Raw genomic sequence first — 10,901 nt, 5'->3', positions numbered from 1 at the left:
TTACTGTAAAATATTACTGTAAGAATAAAATTAGCAATTGGTATGTTTATCATTATTGGCCCTACTTTACTATTTCTTTTAAGTTATCAAATTAAAAACAAGTAATATAAGCCTGATATTTTTAGCATAGAAAAACAATATTTTTTTCTGAACAACCTAACAATAGGTTAAAAAAATTAATTTTAATTTTAAATTTTAAATTAATTAAATTTATTCATGTTTAGTGAACTTAGCATATAATCTATTATTCACATTGTTTACTATCTTGGTTGTCTATTTAGCAGAATTGATATTAAAATCTTCATCTAAACCTAATTAAGACGCTAGTTCGCGATTTTTGAAGCTAACAACCTAATGTATAGCAAAAAGGTATGTAAGATATATAGATTAATATTAATATATGATGGTAATGAATAAAGGTAACAAGTAATATAATAATAATAATGTACAAATGATGATTCCTAACCCTAAAAAAACTGCAGCATTTCGGTAATGCTGTGTCCAATAACTTCGGCTCTGATCTGTCCATATATAATATATATAATTATATATACTACTATAAGATTTTTTAATTAGATGATGATATATTAAACTTTGTCTAGTAAGAATTAATAATATTATTGTATATGTAATTGGTGGTGTTCCCTAAGTAGGACTCAGTTGTGTATGGGAGGCTTTCTCCTTGCCGGAGAATAATCCATCTCAACAATGTCTTCCATGTCAGGGTAGTAGTTCTCATCATCCTTCTTGCTCTTTGAAGAAGTAGCTGGTTTATTTACTTTTATACCCTCAGCTTCATTATTCACTACTTTCATATAATTTCTTGTGGTTCCATTATTTAGTGCTGGGAAGTGCTGCTCATCAGCTTCATCATTATTCTGTGCATATGGAGCATATATTATAAAGAGGAAAAAAAGAACAAATTCCAAGGTTTAATTTTTTTTTATTATTTTAGTTTATTAGTTTGTTTTATGATCTATGATAATAAACCAACCTTTGGAATGGTGGTGAGGGTAGTAGTGGTAACAAGTTTCCTATTCTTTATCTTTCCTGCACCAACATAATAACATACAACAATAATATTCAATATGCTTAATAGTAATTAATTGATGCTCTTATATATAATTTTATATGGTACATAGGGAGATTAATTAATTAATTAGTACTAATTAACTAAATCAAGTAGTTGCATGCTGCATTGCTAAGCCAAACTAGAGGGACAGGACATCAGAGGGGAATTAAAATGAATTAATAATAATAATAATAATTAACAAAACTTGCAGGAAGGTAATGAATAATAATAATACATTATTATCCTTTAATTTTGGTAATAATATATAATAATAAGGAAGGTTTAATAAAGTGTAGTAAGTAGTTAATGGTGTCTAGGTCTATGGCGTCTAGGTCGATAGTAATCTTCATGAATGTATGATAAGGGGTTGTTTGAATTTGTGTGTACTCTTTTCTTCTTGTTGGTACCTGTGCATTCTTCTTCCTCTTTGAATTTGCATCCATTACTACTTCTTTTCAACAAAGCAGCACTTTCCTCCTCTTTCTGTACTCACAAATATATAATTCAAATTAATTAAACTACTAATTAATAATTAACAAATTAACTAACTGAGGAATTTATGTATGAAACCTACATGTTGTTTGTTATGTTCCATTATAACTCGAATCCCTACATGCACAAAACAAAACAAATAAATCAAGATTAAGTAGAAATAATGATGAAGTGGTGATATATGATGCTATTAATTAATTAATTACCTTGAACTCTTGTAAGAATGAGTGACAAAAGAATAAGATAAGCTACAAAAGAAGGCTTCATCATCGTTTAATTAACTTCTTGAAGAACTTAATTAGAGAATTTGAAAGTTGTGTTGAGTAGTTGATGGGGGTGGAAGAAGATGGGGATGGCTGCTTGCTATATATATATATATATATATATATATATATATAAAGATCAGAGTCATTTTAGGTGGTCCACATTATTCAACTTTAACTTAAATTTCGGATTTGGATTTTTTCCTTCTTCCTTTATTTTTTTTTGTTTTTTATTTGTTGCCTTTGTACTCATCAATAAACTGTCAACCAATATGTATGTCAATATAATAAATAAATTAGTCCTGACTAATTAATTAATTAATCATTTCAACTCCCAATCATTATTTAAGCTCTTTTTTAATTAGGTGTGCGTATGTACTAATAAAGGCTTAGAATTTGATTTAAAAGGTGGAAAGAATGTTAAACAGATAAGGATCTATGTTTAGGCCTCTAATATATATTTATTGCATTATTAAAAAATAAAATGGAAAAATGTATGTTGTATATTCACTATCTTTCTCAAAGTAGTTGAATAAAAATGAAAAGGACCAAAAACATTATTTTTTATATTATAAATATGTATATTAATAATGTAAATATCACTATTATTGTTAAAAAGAAGGTACTGGCTCTAAGAGGAAAGGCTGGGAGTTCAAACAAAACATGAAAAGCATTGAAACATTAAAATGCACATTTTCTCTAATTTGGGGTCAGAGAATGCTACAGTCTTTTGGGTTAATTGTACCATGGTAAGACTTTCATGAACCAGTTATAAACGATCTAAAGTTTAGGTAGAAAATTTATGTAGATTCGTATCAAGGCCAAGGTTTAATTTGTTTGTAAACATCATCAGAATTCATAAAAATACTTATATATAAATATTCTTATGTCAACATTGAAAATTGAATCTACAAGACAAATTCTTTTAGAATATAAATTATAATTTAAGTTTGTTATCATGCTTAATTAATATCTAAAGATCTAATTTTGCTTCATGATTTATTTCAGTGCTTTACAACATTTTATTTAGTGTTAAACTTTTTTAATTTGAGTTGTCTTATAAATATTTACTACTTTTTTATATATAAATAAATACATATTTATTTTTGTATAGATAAGAATTTATAACGAAAAACCAACTTGAGTTAGTCGAGTGGTTAGTTCACTTGTCTTAAATAAGTGTTGGGGATTCCAACCCCGCCTTATGCATGTAACAACCCATCCCATGATTGGCTAGTGACAGACCAATAGGCCCAAAAATTCGCCCAATTCAAGTAAAATAAACTACACTCCAAATTACTCACCTAAATTTTTATATTAAAATAACTATCTACACGCTTAGTGAATTAAATATTCGATATATCTATTGTTCATATTATTTAATATTTTCATTGTCTACCTATACTTTTGCATAAACTAAAGGTGCAAATTGAATGAATAGACAATAGAGTTGTTACAGCATTTGAACACGAATTTATCCACTACAGATTGGACTAGCAACCCAATCCGATGAATTAGAAGATAGAAGAGATTGAATGTCAGCGGATTCAAATAGTGGTTCACTGTTGTTTTTTGTATGTAATTAATTTCCATGTTTACAAATTGGAGCCTTTGGGTTGTGTCTCGTTCAGTCTTGTGCAACAATGGTACAAGAGCAAGTTTTTTACTCTTGTGAAAAATTTTCACTTGTGCTCTATATAGCTACGTACCTAGCTAGCTACTTATAGAGGCAGTCCAATTTTACGTTAAGATTTAAGACAGCTTGTATGTTATTATATGCTATGTTAGCTTAGGTTTCCCCAACACTTGTTCTATCACTGTATAAATAAATAAGTATAGAGTTACATTATTGTCTTAATCTTGATTATGATGGCAAGGAATGGGTAAGTTGGAGTTTGTCGTTTAGTGGGTATGATGGGGCAATCCACGTGGACGTCGACATCTCAGTGTGACATGGCAGAGCATTGACCACGTGGGCACCGCCATTTCACGCGTGTTGTTTCGTCTCTGGCCTGCACGGGAACACTCACACTTACTTTGCGCTTTCTCCAATCAGATCGCTCCCCTTAAATAACATATTACTGTTAGTTACCATGCACCCATACTTGCAAATTTTAATCCTATTCTATTTTCAATTATTCACTAATCTTCGGACATGCCTCTTTGTCGGACAACCCTACCAGTGTAATACTTTTAGGCTTTTTAGCGTAAAAAATTCAAAAATCAACTAATACTAATTTAAATATAAAGCTGCATTTGAATTTGGGAACAAAATATACGGTATTTTTTATGATGAAAACTCAGGTGCAGCCAACTTTACGTGAAGTTAATAGTTGAGAATCGTTAAATGATTTGAATATTTGACTAAATTTTCATCTAACGGTTCTCAGTTATCAACTTCACGTTGACTGTACCTGAGTTTCTATTATTTTTTATTAGTATTTATATTAATTTAATATTTTAAAATATAATATTTTTATGGAAAAGTCTAGGGGCCAGCAATTTTATTGCATTTTGGAACCAGCAGAAAAAGGTGAGCCATTGGATGAAATCTCACACCATCAAATCATTATTGATGGCTAGTTGATGGCTACCAATCACAAATGTTGCTGACCCCCTAGCATTGCTCTATTTTTATTTATGTTTTACCTATTAAAAATAATTTTATATCTTTATATTTTTATCTCAATATTTTATACCTATAAATGGGGTGAATTTTTTTATTTTTTTAATTATTTGGTAAAATATAATCTCTTATTTTTTAATATTTTTTTTACATAATTTTTTTTTGTTTTACTTAAAGAGTATAAAATAAAATAGTATACTTTATCAATTAAAAAAAAATTGAGAGGAGCTATTCTCCTATAAATAAATACAACCTAAAATATAAGAAAATGTATTTTTAATATCATTGTCTGTTTACTCAAAATGTGTCCGAATAAAATAGACCAAAAATTAGCATGATAGTTACACTATATATCTTGTGTGGTATAACTATTACATAACATGGAATTGATTAAATATAAGGCTACGATGAATTAAGATTATTGTTGGGAAACAGTGAGAAAAGTGTGTGGGAAAGAGCAGATGAGATAAGAATAATTGTCGCTCTCAAGAAGAAGCGAGGATCTATATATCATCTATCTGTAGCACACATCGTCACTACTGTTGCTTTGGTAAAACTAAACAGCTACCACATATTTCATCGTATCAAATAATGTGTAATTTATAAATATCTGATACATGTATATTTGCGGTCCACAAGTTAATTAAGTGTCTTAACTCTTAATAATGTATTTTAAGTTGCGTTTGTTTTTTAAAATAAAATAAGATAAAAAAGAATAGACATTAATTTTTGTGCTCTTATATTCTGTTTGATAATAAATTCGAATAAATTTAAAAAATTTAATTTATTCTCATTTTTTTATTTAAAAAATTTTAAAAAAATATAATTATAAAAAAATTAACAAAAATAATAAAAAATAAGTTGTGTATTTTATTAGTGTCGCTTTGTAATTCTTTTCAGAAGACATAAAATATACTAATTTAATATCTTTAAATACAATATTTCTATTTATATCTCATCTATCAAATACGATTTTGTGTCTTTGTATCTCTATCTCAGTGTCTCGTCCTCGTAATCTTATAGTCACGATACAAGTACTGTTTCACCAAATCATCATCGGGGAATAATAAACATTATTTATTGTTGACTCTATTAATGTGTTCAAAAAGAAAAAAAAAGCTAAGCTGTGGGACGCATAGCAATGAATTTATTAATACCATACTACGTACAAATTTTTATTAATAAGTCATGCTAGTAATGATTCTCTAATCACAAAACTAAAAAGAGAAAAAGGCTCTTATTACAAAGTCAATATATATCGGATTCGAGCTTGAAAATGAGAAAAAATGTATAGGTTGAACGGGAGTTCTTTCGCAAATTATATATTTCAATGGATGGCAATAGTAGATAAATTAAGAATAAGTATAATTTTTTTTAATTAGTTAATATTGTTAAGAGAATAATTAGAATTGAATCAGATCAATTTGTATCATTTGTATTTATATAGCGTATCTGTATATTAATTGTAGGATTCTATGCTTTTATTACTTTGATTTCTCTAGCAGCTATATATACCCTTTGTACATTATATTTTTTCTCAGATTGAATAATACACAAAATACTTTCTTTAGTTTGGTCTCTTATTTCTAACAAATATTAATAATTTTTTTTTATAATTTTTTTTAAAATTATATATTTATAATTTAAGATAAAACAATAATTAATTTCAAAATAATTGATTGATATATCGAAAAAATTTGCTTTCTAGTTAAACTCATAATAAATTAATTATTTTGACTATATTAAAATATTTTTGTCAAAAAAAATTATTGTGTTAAAAGAGTTATCAATGGATTATTATTAAGTGTCTTTCAAAAGGTAATTATATTCATATAAAGTTATTTTCATGTGAAAGGAATAGATAAAAACGGTCAAATTATTTAATATATTTAATTAAATTATTATTTAATAAAAAAAAACTTGGCATGAGTAGCCACATATTTAAAAACTCTCTGTTTCTCTTTTTTTTTTTAATTATATAATTTTTTTAAATAATTTATTGCAAGGGAGCGAGAGTAGGGCCAAGAGAAACAGAGATGAGTGATTAAGTTTTGGTGTGTGAATGAGAAAATAATGAAAAGCATGGGAGTGGAAAGACATGTTTTGTTAGAGAACATAAGGCCGACACTGTTGGTCACTTTTTCAAAATTGAATAACAATTATTGGGTACTGCCGCCCAAACAATTGAAAGTGTTATGCACTTTCATTTGTTTCCTTGCTGCATAGAAGACTGAAATCTTGAAGCTTGATTTCTGATTATATGCCTCTTCATAACCATACATTCCAGCTTAGGTGATGTATGTATGTATTCATCATTTCTTTATTATACATTTATTTGGGATTTTTATTCCAACGTCAAAACCTACCAAGATCCTACTTTCCTACCACTTTATTATATACACTTGATGCATGCTTATGTTAATTAAGCAAAAGGGTAAGTACTTTGATTATTAGTTTATAGTTTGTGATACAGTATTTATTATAATATTCCAGATATCATGGACGTTGATTGTTCCTTCTACGCCCCTTGGTTTAACTCTAACTGCTTGCTTTTGAACCTTATTTTGTTTCTTTAATTTGTCTCTACCTTTCTGTCCAGGACAATTGGAATTATTATTTGACTCTTATCTAGTAATTAAAAGTAATAAACAAAGAATTAGTGTTTTAAAAAATAAATAAACTATATTTGTTTTTGTAGAGGTTGGCTAGTTTATAACTCGTTCGTCGATGAATGTATTCAAACTTTCTGTCAGGATGAGTTATACATCGGCACGAAGAGAAATAAGGGGTGGATACCTGCAAAAGATACTTTGACGCTCAAGTTAGTATGTAAATAATAAGTTTTGCAGAATGCAATGAATCAAACAATTTTCTTACCATTTTCTTTTTTTTTTTCGGTTGCCCACGGTATCTCCCAGCCCGACAGGCCAAGGACTAATCCGTCGCGGATGGAGCTCCATTTAAGGGTCTGCCGCTGGCCAATGGGTTGCTGCATGCACAAGGCAGGATTCGAACCCCGGACACTTACTTAAGCGGACGAGTGAGCTGACCACTCGACCAACCCAAGTTGGTTTCTTACCATTTTCTTTATATCTGAAAAAGATAACCATTATATATTTTCGAGTAATGGTGTTTTAAGCGGAGATTAATAGCATACCTAACGTTTTTGTACTCGTTTGAATGTCGGTTATTGACAGCCGATCTATATTTATGGTCAAGTTATAACTTGTAACTGATGTATAACGGTCGTATCAATATTATTATTTGATTTATTTGTTTTTACTTATGTAAAAATGTTGTTTGACTCATTGCATTGAAATAATTAATTTAGTTAGTAAAAATATATTAAAGATATAATTATTTATGTATTTTTTTATTTATTAATTTAAATTAAAAAAAAAGAAATCTTTACCCTCAGAAATGAAGCTATCATTTCTCACGAGAGGTAGAAACAAATACAAATTTATTGCCAAATCTTTCTTCATGCATGTGGGGATGGAAAAGACAGAGAGTCCATAAGCTATAAGTCATCGTTTTTTCCACATATACATGAACCTTCCATACCAAGTAACTATTTCAAACTATACGGTACATGGTGGGGTAGAGTCATGATTATATATTTTAATGATTATTCAAACTTCAACAAGGATTCATAAATAGAGAATATAACATTCAATTATATGTATCTAGTTTTTGTATTTACTACTTATATATATCTTTTTATAGAATAAATGTGATTGTATTATAACTTTTTAAATTGTCAACTTATCAAATAAAATTTACATTTCTAGTTACGTTAAACATGAAAACTAATTAATTAGAATTATAAGATATTTTTGTTCGAATATATATGAACAACAAATATAATAATGGAGAAAAGGAAAAAGGAGAAATTAAAGGAGAGACATAGAAAGGAGCCTAAAGACCCCTACGCTCACAAAAGTTGAAATGGTAGTCAACGCACAATAGGATCATGGTTCTGATATAACACAGGAAACTAAATAAATTTCATGCAAAGTCATGCAGAGGAATAAATGCTTTGAACTTTTTGTGGGCTTGTCCCTTCATCATTGCTTCAATTGTAGCTCAAATCCGATAAGGGCCATGTTACCTTGCTATATAACACGTACACCTCATAGTAAATATATACTAGGGTCAGTTTTGTCCTATGATTTTATGTATACAATTCTTATAGTAGGTTCGACATTGTATTTAAGTTGTTTAAGCACAAAAAGATACTAAAAGAGTAAAGATAAGTACTTATTATCTTACCCATCATAGTATCATTGTATTTGCCAATTTGATTTTCAAAAAATCAAATGCTTCATGTTCATTCTTAAAAGATATGATAGTAAATTAAAATAACTGTTCTGCAAATTACCTGAAACGGTGATTTGGGTCCAAATATGAGGTTTAGACTTTTTTATGAGGCCGCGTCCAACTTGTTTTATCGCTGAGGTGCCGTCGTCTGAGTTTTTCGTGAGGAGGTGGATGGTAGTATCTGCAAGATACTCTGATGCTTAAATTAGCAAGGACTTTAGGTAGATTTTTAGTAGATTGTGACGTGAATATACCTAAAGAGTATCAGTGTATTCATAATAGAATCGATAACCACCTTTTTGAAGTAGTTCTAGCTTTGTAAGTGAATAATCGTTTCCTTTATCTTGGGAGTTTGTTGGGATCTATCTTTTGAGTGAAGATAGAGGTAGTAGAAGACTATTCGAATAAGTAGAACTGGCCTTTTTTTATCATGTCTGATCTCTTAAGAAGTCGGATAAGTTCGGAGAAGTCATCCTTTTTTTTTTATAGACTTTTTATCTTTATTGGATCTGGTTTTATTTCTGAACCAGAATATAAACAATAACTAATTTAATTTATATTAATATTTTTAGATATCAATTTGAAATATTTGATTTTTCAAAAATTGAATTAACGAATACTAAAAAGATTATTTTGACTATTAACCCTCTAAATTCTATATGGTCATACAGAGTCTATTTAAAAATGAAATAAACACTATATAGATTGGCCTCTTGTATATCAATTATGCGATGTATACACTAAAAATTAATTATCAAATAAATTATTTATCTGTATAAAATATATCTTAAAAATATATAAAACAACACATGTGAATATGCATATAGTATAGTATAATGTTGTGACCCCTCACACATAGGCACATGTTGTTGTCCATTATATATATCGCATTAGCACATGGGAGTGAAGATATATTGTCCCATAGGGTTATGGAGTTATGGAAGGTACAATAATAATATAAGGCCCCCTCTTCCAATTCCATGTGTTGCTCATCATGTGAATGACAAGACTTTAGTTCTTTCCGCAAGTAATCGCTTTCTATGTATATGTATATAGATCGAGCACGAGTAATGTGTGACAATTGCAATGCATGAAGAGGTGGGAGTGGCACGGACAAATTTCAATTTCTATTTTTCAATGCTTTTCCCTATCGTCAAAAGCCATTATTGATTTAAGAGATTCACATACACTAGTTAAGATCACAGTATAAATGTGTGAATAATTTGAAATGGAAGACAGTTGGTAAATTAAAGGTGCACTTAATAATGTTAAAAGATTTGATAGCAACTAATTTTTATGTTATTGTTTTTCATTGATATAATAACAACCCTTTGATCCAACCGATTTTTTTTAGTTAATTAATTTATTTTGAATATGAGTTTCGAGTAGTTTCGACATTTCATTTGAGTTTAGCTCATTTTTCTATCGATTCTCGTATATACTATTTATTACACTAGTAACAGTAAGTAATTTGCATGTACTCACGTTAAGAAATCTTGATGGTTTATTAAATTATCAGATGAAAACTCAACTGAAGTCGACTTCATCTAAAATTGATATCTGAGAGCCGTTAGATGATTTGACTGATTTGACTAAATTTTCATCCAACGGCTCTCAAGTATCAACTTCACGTAAACTCGACTTCACCTAAGTTTCCACCAAATTATCGTCAGATTTCAACTATCATTTTTAAGATTCTAAGTAGTCTTACCATACCATTGGAGTTGCTATTAGTACCCCAACTATAAAATATATATATAAAGAGGATAATCTAATGTACAAGTATACCACATTAACCGCAGGTTCGTAGGTTTGAAAAAGGACCGTATTCAAAGTGTATAATATACGCAACCTAACCTGATAATTACATCAGTAGCTGTTTTCATGGTTTAAATCCGAGACAAAATTCATAATTTTCTTTCAATATAAGTTACACGACAGTTTAGATATTGAATTCTTGTGTTAACTAAATGTTTCAAATGGATTAGGGGAGGAGACACACAATATATTAGATGCTTAGATGATTGTAATTAGTAATTCATTTAGTTAATGATAGTTGTTGTTAGCTATATTTAGAAGTTAGTTGATGCTGAGTTGGTTACATGTATATATATATATATTGCACCAA

At 28.8% G+C, this 10,901-nt stretch overlaps 1 protein-coding gene across 1 annotated transcript; it reads right to left on the bottom strand.

The window, feature by feature from the left end:
- Window positions 1-358: 358 nt before the first annotated feature.
- Window positions 359-1,915, bottom strand: LOC112724122 (uncharacterized). The gene is made up of 5 exons (XM_025775386.2): window positions 1,771-1,915; window positions 1,647-1,681; window positions 1,480-1,555; window positions 995-1,050; window positions 359-878 (listed from the first exon to the last, which is right to left on the bottom strand). Exons 1-5 carry the CDS (start codon window positions 1,832-1,834, stop codon window positions 657-659), a joined length of 453 nt encoding a protein of 150 aa, XP_025631171.1. The 5' UTR covers window positions 1,835-1,915; the 3' UTR covers window positions 359-656.
- Window positions 1,916-10,901: the final 8,986 nt, after the last annotated feature.

The sequence above is a fragment of the Arachis hypogaea genome, chromosome 11 (genome assembly GCF_003086295.3).
Source record: "Arachis hypogaea cultivar Tifrunner chromosome 11, arahy.Tifrunner.gnm2.J5K5, whole genome shotgun sequence".
Taxonomy (NCBI): Eukaryota; Viridiplantae; Streptophyta; class Magnoliopsida; order Fabales; family Fabaceae; genus Arachis; species Arachis hypogaea.
Note: the sequence above shows the minus strand (reverse complement) of the source record. Positions and strands in the feature narration are given on the sequence as shown.

What these genes read in the sequence shown, in the direction of transcription:
- LOC112724122 (XM_025775386.2), bottom strand. Translation starts at nt 1,834, where the DNA reads ATGATGAAGCCTTCTTTTGTAGCTTATCTTATTCTTTTGTCACTCATT. An exon ending in CATTCTTACAAGAGTTCAAG is followed by an intron (nt 1,682 to 1,770) that starts GTAATTAATTAA and finishes TTGTGCATGTAG; the next exon opens with GGATTCGAGTTATAATGGAA. An exon ending in CCCTCACCACCATTCCAAAG is followed by an intron (nt 879 to 994) that starts GTTGGTTTATTA and finishes CCATATGCACAG; the next exon opens with AATAATGATGAAGCTGATGA.